Source organism: Amphibalanus amphitrite, unplaced genomic scaffold (assembly GCF_019059575.1).
Source record: "Amphibalanus amphitrite isolate SeventyFive unplaced genomic scaffold, NRLGWU_Aamphi_draft 001572F_arrow, whole genome shotgun sequence".
Taxonomy (NCBI): domain Eukaryota; kingdom Metazoa; phylum Arthropoda; class Thecostraca; order Balanomorpha; family Balanidae; genus Amphibalanus; species Amphibalanus amphitrite.
The window spans coordinates 97,497-109,588 of record NW_024883065.1 but is presented as its reverse complement, the minus strand read 5'-3'; the positions used below and the strand labels follow the sequence as shown (position 1 = coordinate 109,588).

Here is a 12,092-nt window from a genome sequence, read left to right as displayed (position 1 = left end):
ATGCCGCAGAGTCCACATCGGCTTAGCCCGCTGAACTGATGGCAAAGTGAAGTTCTCCCCAGATACCCCATCGATTGAGTGTGGCTCGCCGGCCGGTAACGGCGTTCGTGGAACTCGCGTGCCCGGCCTCTGACCCCCACACGTTACAAACGACAGCGGTCCACCATTCAGCAGATCAGACGGCCGTCCTGGACTGACCCAGACGGCCGCCCGCCGGCCTCGCCGACATACGACACCTCCGACAGAAGTCACGGAGGTCTGAAGACGTCACACATCAACAGGTGACGTCATCAAATATCATGTGGCCTCACGTATCGCTCAGCCGGATCCGTTATCTCACATAAACAGACTTTCTTCCCTCGGATGGACTTTTGTCTAGTCACGTATGTAGCCTGTGTCTCCGTGTCCAGCATGCATCATGTCGCTTCTCTCGACGGTACGCTGTCATGTGACCAAGAGTAAAGCATGTGCACTAATTCACGTGACCAAGCAACGGTTGGTCCGTATCAACCCAAGACGTAGGGAAGTATCTAAGATACTGGATCAGACGAAACGAACGGGATACGGGACGAGACCCAGGCTTGGTAGGGGGAGCATGGATTCCCCTTCCACGCCCCCCTATCCAATGTGGGTTTTGTCCGGTATTCCATTCGTTTCGTCCGATCTCGTATCTTAGATATTCTAAATATTCCCGTTTCCATACCGTAGCTCGCATGCCGTCCTGTATCAAGAAGAGAATACGGTTTGGGTCCTTTCCAGTATAGAGAAAGGACTGGTTTTCTTCCCGCATCTCGTGGCGCACCCCGTGAGCCGCCCCTGGTCGCCATGTGAGACCTCTGCCAGTCTGGCTGGGTGCCCCGGCGAACTGTCAGCCCGGCTGGGGAGAGGAGAGGAGGAGAAGGGAGAGAGGAGGGGAGGAGGGGAGGGCGACGTCTGCCGCTGCATGGCCCGGCCGGCTGAGCGGACTCCGACAGGGAATTTATGGCGGAGCTCACCCAGTGCGTCACCGAGCGAGCAAAGCCTTGCAGAAAGTGCCCCTCCCCCGCTGCCCCGCCACACCACAGCTCATCTGTGGGGCCGATCGACCACAATGGCGATGAGGAAAGCATGTTAAACGAGCGTAATGCGCTTAGATAAAGCAAAATACTAGCGGCTGCTGCACTTTCAGAGCACGTCGGTGGTTGGTTTAGGGGCACGGTGACCGCCTCAAACCAGACTGAAGCAGTGCAGGCACCACCAGTAGTCCATCCGCTATTCATAGTGCATCAGCACCAGCAAAGCAGTCATATGTCCAGGTCCACCGTCCAGTCCACGCACAGTGTTCTATCCCCAAGACTCTTTCAGCAAGGAAGTCGATCGCGCTACAGTAGCGGATCCGGCAATGCAAAGCGCCATTGGGATGGACAGAAATTAATTGTAGACCTCCGGAGTACAAACCTATCCGGATCGCGGGACCGTGACACATTAATCACGGTGGCCACATTAGCTGCCTAGTTCACGGCGCTAGCATTGAATAATCAGCGCCCACCTACCGGCGAAACACGACAAAAACATCAGACGGTCGTAATTTACGGGAAACGCTCCACTCCGCATAAGGTTAACCGAGAGTAAAGAATTAAAATGTCGGCACTGAGCTCAGAAGGGACAGACGTGAGTCGTGAGAGTAGCAAATGCTTGTCCCAATGGAACAGCAATAGCTTTGCAAGAACATTATCACATTTGTCTATACATATATACAAGCCGTTTAAAACGTGATATTTACATAGAGCTCGAGTTGGCGTTCTCTGACAACTGATCATAGACCTAATCGATCATATCGTGGTGACCTGAGAAAAAAAAAAAACGATCAACCCATCAGTGTGACTCTGAAAAAAACTCTGACCCATCAGTGTGACGTCATTACCACTTAGAAAACGGGTGAATGGGTAACTGGTAATATCAAAATTGCACAAATCGGCACAACAACCCATCTCGGAGAGACAAAGTTCACTCCTTTTCCGTTGAAAAAAGGCTCAATGAACCCTGTCCGCTGCCTCACCATCACGGAAGGTGCCCTTTGTCCATGGCTCACTAAACGGTCAAAACAGGGCTCATCGCGAATCGTTTGTGGCGATATCCTCGCCAACTCACTGGAGTGAGTGCCAACGAGGCCACGCTACCACTCCTCGTCGCCCTGCTAACAGACACGTCAGTGTTTTGTGACCACCGAGCCGCCCGCAAGAACTGACTGCAATTCGGGTCACTCGCCGTCCGCCGGCACGACACCCAAGACGGAGCAGAATCGAACAGAAATTACCGACCTGGGAACGAAGAGACGGTTCCAATTAAGAGCATAACCGAGAAAGGAAAATGTAATTGCGTATTCAATAACGAAATAATAAGTGACTGAGGTTCAAAAGGGGATTTCATTTAATTACAATGTTCATGCAGGCCAATGTTTCCAAAGAAGTGTTCGGCGACGTTCTTTTAAATAGCAAACACTGGCGGATTCAGGGGGGGGGGGCATTAGGGGCATATGCCCCCCCCCCGACAGGAGCCTGGGGAGGGCATTCAGTACAAGTATGCCCCCCCCCCCCCCGTTCAGACTTACACTTCTTACGCCAATAACGAGGAACTAAATAAAAATGGATTAGAAAGCCTTCCTAGTAACTACTTTTGTGATCAGAGTCGTTTTAGCAACCTAAATTTAGTTGTCATTGCTTTATTTTGTCTAAAAATATGTTGCTTCTTAGTTCTTACCATAGGGGAGTCATGCCGCTTCAACCCTTTTGACCGTATTGTCTAAAGATGGCACTCATATTGCGCAAACCAGGAATCGGCCGCCGCCTATGCTTGGGAATAGGGACGGTTAGAATATGATATTGATTTACCTGTATAGCCGCAGCCAGCGCAGCGTAACTGGGGGGGGGGGGGGGGGCGTGCCGCCTGATTAGATGCATGGTGCCCTATGGGCCCGAGAGGCCCTGCAGTGCCAATTGGCCGCTCAGGGTCCAAGCGTGCCTTATTTCGACTGAGATAAGACCCGCAGGACTCGTGACAGCACCTCACGGAGTCACGGGCTCCTGAGTCGCCACACATCACACATCTCCATAAGGGCCCCACTCCGGCCTCTGAGGGCCCTGTGCTGGCCTCTGAGTGACCTTGCTGACCTATTAAGCGTCAGCTCTAATTAGGGTCCTGGCCCATACCCGCATGGAGCGGCTCCACACCAGTGTCTCTGAGGGCCCATAACGGCGCCTGTGAGGGTCTCACACCGGCGCCTTTGAGGGCCCCCAACACCGTCAATCTGAGGGACTAACACCAATATTTCTTAAGGCCCTGCATCGGCGGCAGCTCTGAGGACCCCACACTGGCGCCTCTGAAGGTCTTACACAGGCGCATCTGACGGCTACCTACCTGCAACTCTGTGGGCCCCACACTGGTGACTCTGAGGGCTCCCAGTGACGCCTGAGAGCACCACGCCGGTCTCCAGGATCCCACAGGGCTCCTGAAGGCCTCTGCTGGCCCTTACTGGTCTCTTGAAGACCCCTTGCCCCCATGCATGTGTCCCTGAGGAGTGAAGACTCCCACAACGATGACTTTGAAAGTCTTCACCGGCGACTGTGAGGGCACCACACAGACACGCCTGAGGGTCTTACCGGCCCGTTACCGGCCTCTGAGGGCCCTTTGTCGGTCTCTGAGAGGTCCTACTGGGTTATTAAGCATTCACATTTCGCACCAACAACTCCAAGGGCCCCACACACAGCCATCTGTGAATGGTGTGGGCCTAGCGCCACACCAGTGTCTGAGGCACCACAACGGCGTCCATGTGAGGGCCTTACACCAGCACCTTAGAGGGCCCACACCGTCTCCTTTGTGGTTCCTGCACCAGTGCCTGTGAGGGCCCCTCACCACTGCCTCTGGGGAACCCACACCGATACCTTTGATGGTCCCACGCCAGTACCTCTTAACCCGCGCCCCAGTGGCGGTCTCGGCCAACTTCGCCCTAGTGGGGGGGGGGGGGGCATATGTTACCACCCACCTCTAACTCAAAAACTAAGAGGGCTAGAAAGACGCGGTAAAAAGCAGTCGATAGCTCTCAATGCGTACGTTTGAAAGTATTTCGGCCATTTTTCACCTTAGAGCAATATTGGGGTCACCAGAGGTCATCAAAGGTCAAAATTTGCCAATTATCATTATATTTTTCAGAAAACATGCCGCTATCTCAGGAACTATGGTAGCTAGTAGAAAAACGCATTGAAAAACAATCGATAGCTTTTGAACTCTTCTTTTGAAAAGGTCATTATCAAAATTGACCTCAGGTCAACGGTTTAGCCTCCAGAGGGCAAAAACTCCAAAAATAGCTGTTTTTACGAAAAGTGTTTTTCGACAATAACTTTCGACTCCAAAAAGTCACGACATTTCTATTGCCAGAATCGTGTTCCCCTCGCCGAGACGCGTCGAATGAACTATAATTTGACCTTGAAAGGTCAACTTGAAAATTTGACCTCAGGTCAAGGTCATGACCTGACCAAAAAAGGTCATGTTGCATATCAGTCGATGCGTCTCAACAAGACAAACACAATGAGACCATCCCTAGCGTTCTATCTCTTTCCAATCGCGAGTTATTGGCAAAAAAACTGTTTGTAGCCTCAAATGACCTCGGATGACCTTTCTAGAGGCTATCAGCAAAAATGACACCTTGGTCACCACGAGTGGTCTAAATAATTGTGATTCTGAAATATTTGGACCGTTCCTATGCGTACACACGGATCTAGAGGCATTTTCATTTTCCTCCATTGACTTGTAATGGAAAGGTCACGCCACTGACCTGACCTTAGGTCACGGATATAAAAAATCCGAGATATACAAATTGTAAGCGCCCATAACAGCATGCAATCCACCAAGTTTAAAACCTTTCTGACAAACACTGGAGGCTGGACAGGATTGCAAACTTTTTTAGGCTTGGTCAGTGAACTTGACCTGGTGACCTGACCTGACATGACCTGGGGTCAAAATTTCACACATTGTCCAAAATTGATGTACCAAAAGCTACCCCAAGCGGCGCGGCGCTACGCGCCGCGGTTTTTTATTCACACGCAAAAAACGCGGCAGGGTGGTAACATATGCCCCCCCCCCCCCCCACTGGGGCGAAGGTTAAGGTTTCACACCGGCGGGCCTGGGTCGGCTCTATACACCAGTCATTCTGAGGGTCCCACATGCCCCACCAATTTTTGTCGATTTCTGGCGCTGCCCGGGTATTTGTCCCAAAAGCCTCCTCCTCCTGGATCTGCCAGATCTGCCAATAGGGGTAAGGTGTCCTACCATTTCTGTTTTTTTTTTTAAGAAAAAAACTCGTGTCAGGGCTATGACGAAAAATAAGTGGCCTAAATCCGATGAAAAAACAGGATTTGGGGGTACCCTAGGTTTGGCTTCGTGACCTGGTATGCCTCCCCCCGCGCTGAAACCCTGGATCCGCCAGTGATAGCAAATAATAGCACAGATCGAGACAAAACCTGGTTACAAAAAAATACATAGCTTCCTGCAAGACAGGACCAGATTATGACCTAGATTTTAGCTATCTCTACAAATAGCTCAGAATCCACGGAACGGCTGAACGTCACAGTCCTCCGGGCCCAGGGGGCGGCCAATTAGACTAACTAGCATTGACTAACTAGCATTAGACTAACTAGCATAACTAATATTGCCTTGTCTGAAAAATGGACAGCCCGATGAATGATCGGAAGGACAAACCAGACGTCTTTAAAGCATCAATGACTGGCTGCATCAGGTCATCACGCAACTTATCATCTATATGCCCTTTACCTCAACCGTCTATAATTTGCAGTAGAATCCAGGAGTCTGGTCAGTGCTGCGCCTAAGTCCAACAAAAAAGATCGGCATTTCGGATAAGAATCTCCACATGACAAAACAAGTTTTCCCTCCGACCAAAAACTCCAGTGCAATGATCTTCATTCACCATAATCACAAACCAAAGACTTTCCACTTCCCGGATTTTGAAGTAAAATGATCCCATTTTTCCAATGTGATTCTTGATGTCGTGTTCATCCAAAATATCTTTGGGGAAATGTGAAAGTTTGCGAACGAACCAAAATGGGGAAGGGGGGGGGGCGGGAAAGGCAACCCTCCTCACAATACACCCTGACATGGTCTCGAACCCACGTTTCCCGGTTACTAGCCCACCACTGGCCACCCCGCGGTACTCACAGGTCTGTGATCCGTCGGCATCCCTGCAGGTTGAGGTCCTCGATGTTGTTACACTGTTCGGCGAAGATACGCAGGGCCGGGTCGGTCACCCACTGACAGCCGTGAAGACTGAGCGCCTTCAGGAAACCCCCCGAACGGCGGCTGATGTTCTCCACCACACAGCCCTGGAGCGGCGGAACGACAGGTAACGGCGAGGAACGACAACCCTGGTCATGTGACGACGGCGGAAGTGGGTCTGTAACGACCAGGTAGCAATGGGTAACGGCGGAGGAACGACAGTCATGTAACGACAGCAGAAATTCAGTCAGGTGGGTCTACAAAGACGGCAGAAGAAACCGTCAACAGGATATGAGACGACGGTCGCGGAACGACCGTCACGGGACGCAAAGAGCTGGGATGCTGAATCGTGCACGGGAAGCAGAGATGGGCTGCAAGTTCGGACAAAATATATCGTTAATATGGGCAGCATAGTGGACAGGAACTCGAACAGGTAACTTGGTCGCTATATTGTTTTCTCCCTTATTTAACAATACATCCACCAGCCATTCTTTTAGGGTCGTTCTTAGTCACTTTATCGCTTTATCTGTATTTTTCGGATGTTGCAAATTGCGATTTGAATGATGTCCCTCCCCGCCCAATTCCCAAATGCCTTTGAATTAAAGTAAGTCACCAACCGATGTTCGGTATTAACTACAATCCATTTCAGTCATATTAATACGAGCCCACAGCCAAACAGCTTAACTCCAAGAACAGGCCACATTATCAAAGAGCACAAGTCACGTGACCTTTAGGCACGTGACAATGAGCTGGCTTACTCTCAACATTCACCTCTTGGAACGCCATCACCTGATCCCGCACACATGGTCCCTATTAGCACTGTGCGGCGTCTCCGAGAGCTAGCCCCACAGCTGGGCTTGGAAGACACATCACAGGCTCTTTAACAAAGGTGGCCGGCCCACCGGATGGGCGCGTGGCGGACCCCCCCCCCCCCCCCTCCCTTCCCCGCCTTTCAAAGTACAGGTGCACCGCCGCGAACGCTAACCCATGTGGTGCAGTTGAGAGGGAGAGGAGGGGAGGGGAGGGGAGGGGAGAGGTGACGGGAGGGGAGAGGGGGAGAGGGTCCGGCGTAATGGGAATGGTTAAGTCGGAAATGACACATGGCTAAGTGTCGGCGTGGATGAGTGCAACATGATGATCATCTCATAAAAACGGTGGCTAAAATTTTTGAAGGACGAAACCATGCGGGACTAACGGCGTTTTGAACGACCCTCGCACGACAGCAGACCCGTGTTCCGGAAAGCAGCTGAAAATGCGGTCATAACTATTGAAAACTGGCAAGAAGGTCACAGACAGAGGTTACCCATTTTCAAAAAGTGCAGGTCATCGTAAAATAAAGACAAATTATAATTGAAAATTGTTTATAATATCTATAACGCTAATTTTTGGGGACAATAACACAAAAATCGTCAATGCCAAGGACACCTGACCCTCCAAAAGTGTCAGTTATTGTAAAATTTCATCTAACGAAGTTTCAAGAGGCAGATCTGCAGCGAATAATTTTCTTTTAAACACAAAATCCCGATAAAACCACACGATGGACAGGTTTGGGCCGTTTACAAAGCAGAACATCTCCCGAGGAAAACACTCCGCAACCGAGCGAAGGTCTTGGCATGGGGAATGACGAGCGCTTGGAATTTGCAAAATTTGCGCAATGTGTCTGAGAAACAGACATCCGACACATTCTGCTACCATATGATGCGAAAAATTTACTCCTGGCACTTCCCGTTTGTTCAGGACTGGGGTCGTTTTGAAAAGGAAAATGGCGCTTGGGATGTCGGCGCCAGTCATTCATGAAGGAGTTAGCGCCAGAGAATGCCTACAAAATACTCAAAAATGGTGTCGATGCAAGCTGTCGGCTTTCAGGGAAAATCAGATGTTGCCGGGGAGCTAGTCAAAACTAAATCCGACGCAGAAACTGCAGGGGATTCCCCTGCAAGAGCTTCAAAGCTGGTAACCTTTTATCAGCCTCCGGCAGCTGACGGAGCAACAAAAATCGGTATGGGCAAATATTTTTGGAGATACAGCAAAGGGCTTGGTTTCCAACCTTCTTAATCAGTTGTCAAAGCATGCATATTTGTCTAGTGTACACACAGACACCAAAACCTTATACTTTTGGCCGGTTCTTATATGCTTTATTGGCATGAAAAATGTGTGAACGAACTTTTGAGACACCCTGTGCGTTGTGGACTATCGACAGCGCCTTGGTGTTTAATTCAAGACGTTCAACGTTGATGCGAGTCGAACGCAGCTCAAGGTATCCAGCTATTTGATTTCTAACAAGTTGAGCGGCTTGAAGCAAACACTCGGCCTCTCTTTGCCGAGCAGCATTCTATTGTTCAGTGTGCCAGCGGAACGCAGAGCTCTGTGCTATGCATGCACTCGATCGGTTAGACGATCCCAGAGCCGAAGGAAGTCACATTCACAAAGCACCAGAATGCTCAGGGGACCCCCTCCACTAGGGCATACTGATCACCGTCGTGGAATCCATCGCTTCGATAGCGAAAAACACCGCTACAATACACCTCAACGGGCATTCTGCGCGGCTTTCAACCAGACAACGCAACAAAGCCATTCAGTAAACCACCAAACGTCGTTGTTTTCAGAGTATTTGTCGGTGTCAATTGCGGGCTGCGTGTGACAGATTAACTGTTTCACTAACATCGTGGTGCCGAGAGTTGGACGCCGATACGATCGAATCGATCCACATTGCAGCGAGTCAGACGCGTAAGCCACGAGCCAGGATCGACAGAAAAGCTGAGACTCGAAATTATAAGCTTCGTCATGCTGAGTGCTTCCTATATATTCTGCAGTATTTGTATAACTATCTCACGAACTATCTAACTAAATCGTGAAAACATCCTTTCTTTGAAGGCCAATCTTGGTTAAATTTTGTGCTGAATCTGAAATACTGCCGGGCAACAGCGAAAATATGCCTGCGTGTAAGAAGATAGCGATATCGTAAGCAACGCGATTTACAAGGACGGGTTAAATATAGCAGAGCATCTGAACTCAACACGCTACACTATGTTCGCACGCTTCACTGATGCATCATACCAAGGCCCTATATACCCATCATACGCAGCGAACATGTTTGACGAACAAGACCGTTTTCGAAACCTTGTAAGGGCTATTGTAATATACGTTATAATACTGCAGCTAGCAAACAAGCTGGGGCATGGCGGATAATTCAAGTGAAGCAAACTTATGAGAGTTCAAGGAGTCTAAGAAATCTGTAGAACGTGGTTTGGATGTTTGCAGAAGGTAATACCTACATGCATTGCAGTATAGCCTATAGGCCCAGCAACGGAAAACATCAGACTTAACGTTCAGCTTGGAAATGGACACGATAAAGCATGACATACACATAATAAAACGCTCATTATTAAATAAAAAAAACTCCCCGTCCACGAACCAAGTCGAACGAACACACATTGAATACAATAACCGCACAATCGATTAATAAGCCAAAAAGACAGAGATAACCACGTGAACGTACACAGAAAATAAGATTAAATCCGCGCTAGGCGCCCTGTAGGACTCACCTGCACATCCACCTGAAATGAGAAGAGGTCGATGCGTTTCCAGTTGCTGCCATCGAGGGCGAGAATGTTCCAGTATTTGCACACTTGGGCACACCGGCAGAGCGAGACAATGTCCAGAAAAGAGAACACTCTGCAACGGACAACAAACGTGGCAGGAGAGGGCATCACAGATGAGCAGACAATTTTATTACGATTACATATCAGTGATAAATAGCGAAAGTACCGACAAGGAGTTAAAGAACGGTATAATGTTACATTGAACCACAATAACGTTGTATTCACCTATTACATATACACTTCATCGTCATGACATTGCTTGTTTGAAAAAGAGGGTTATCAGCGACAAGTAAATTTCATATGTTCTCGTGATGGTTTCAGGATCAATGGAAATCTGATCTTCACAGGATGCAACTCCATAAACGCAAGTAGGAATAAAACGTTTTGTGTCTTCGTTTCGAAAACGAAGAGAATGGTGTCGCTAAATAAACCCGTATTTGTTAACATGCTTAAATAAGATCGTGAATATTTCTCACCTCACAAAGATTTCAAGTACAAGTTGAGATTTTAATATTTTTTCTCACCTGATTAGCACCTCTTTGGGAAGTTTTTTGTTGATGAGGGCCTCGTCTTCTTGGAAAATGCGGGCAGGCTGCGAATGAAAGCAAGCAGTGTCACAAAATGCGTCATAAGCCTCGTCGATCAATCAGCGTTTACGTCGATCAACTAGAGATGCGTTCGCACTTTCTAAGCCCTATCGCAAAAGACGATGGTCAGCATATTTGAGGTATTTTTCGTAATCGTAATCCAACGATGTTAACCTTGATACATGGTGACTTACAAGTTACAGGGGTACTTGTGACCAATAAGCGGTCTTCATAATACGTGCACGTGCTGACGGTTCTTGTTGCCTTTCAACCCAGGCTGCGCCATTTGCCTCCGGAGTCCGGACATGTAGACTAGGCCCGGAAAAACATCGCTCAACCACAACAAAACCCGAGATTCTTCAAGATAGATGAATCCTGGGTAGGGAACTAGGGATGATTGACATTTCTGTCCAGTAAGATATGTATAAAATTATAAACTGCAAGAGTACATTATATGTGTCATAGTGCACATAATAACCCTCTGTAATGTCAGCATTGGTGATAATGTATTCAACAGATGTCATGGGAGCATATTCAAGAAAATGGGACATATGATATAGGGCCTGTATGGGTTCATTCAATGTGAGCTCAAAAGTGATAGAAATAAGATCAAATATTATGCAACTTATGTCATCTTGTTTCAGGAAAAAACATCAAGTGAATGAGAGAGGTATATGACCATATCAAAATTTATTGAAGAACAAAAAAACGAACTTTAAACTTAATATGGCTAAACTGAATAACTTTGAAATGTTGCCAAAAATAAATTTTATCTCTAGTGTCAGGCATTTGAACAAGTACAAAAAATGCCTGAAATAGCCAGCATTGTGATAAGAAATATATAGGTATCCAGGCATTCAAATACCCACGATTTTAAGACTGAACCAGTCGCAACACACAAAAAACATAGGTACTGCAGACTGCAGTAGATGCCTAGCTTCATCAAACAAACAAAATTTGATTAAACTGAAATGAAACCAAACATGATGCAACCAAAGATGTCAAGATAACATATTAAATGAAAATAAAATTAAATGTTACAATATCCCACAAGAACATGGACAAAGAGGTCATTGACAGCGACATACTGATACACTGGCAAGACAAAGACATTGGATGAGAATAAGTTATTGGCACTGCATGCGTCAAATGGTCAGGAAACATGAGCAAACCCAAATATTCAATGACATAAAAGAAAGAGTAAATCTTCATTAAAAGCACAAATCAGATGTTTTGAAGCACAAGTGCCCTCAGGGGCCAACTCATCACAACAAAGGCTATCGATTGAAACATGGCCTTTGAACGAATCTCCTTACCTCAGACCTGTGCCTGCCGTTGCAGTGCATTATAGCTTTCTTATATAATAGTCCAAGTTCATGGTTCGCAGCCTGTCGCCCTGAAAATTCCAAAACCCTTGAAGTTGCCCCGCAACAAGGGGCAGCTTCGGCAGATGTGGATTCTCAAGGACGTCGCTGCTGCGGCGGCGCGCGCTACTATGGCGCATGTAAACATATCCGCATCACAGCTGATGACTGACGTCACGATTAGAGCGGCAGAATTTTCCTTAGTCGTCAACTAGGTGAGCGAAAATTATGATGAAGTGTAAAATGTTCTCCAATATTGAAAATATAGCGTGAAT

The 12,092-nt window shown here is 47.9% G+C and overlaps 1 protein-coding gene across 1 annotated transcript in view; it reads right to left on the bottom strand.

Moving 5' to 3' along the window:
- Nucleotides 1–11,987, bottom strand: part of LOC122373927 (F-box/LRR-repeat protein 20-like) — a 28,685-nt gene extending 16,698 nt beyond the window's left edge. Inside the window, exons 1-4 of the mRNA XM_043352382.1 lie at nucleotides 11,770–11,987; nucleotides 10,391–10,458; nucleotides 9,810–9,939; nucleotides 6,208–6,371 (exon numbers count right to left, since the gene is read on the bottom strand). Coding sequence (XP_043208317.1) covers nucleotides 6,208–6,371; nucleotides 9,810–9,939; nucleotides 10,391–10,458; nucleotides 11,770–11,799 — 392 coding nt within the window. The 5' untranslated portion in view covers nucleotides 11,800–11,987. The remainder of the gene's footprint in view (nucleotides 1–6,207; nucleotides 6,372–9,809; nucleotides 9,940–10,390; nucleotides 10,459–11,769) is intronic.
- Between the last annotated feature and the right edge of the window lie 105 nt (nucleotides 11,988–12,092).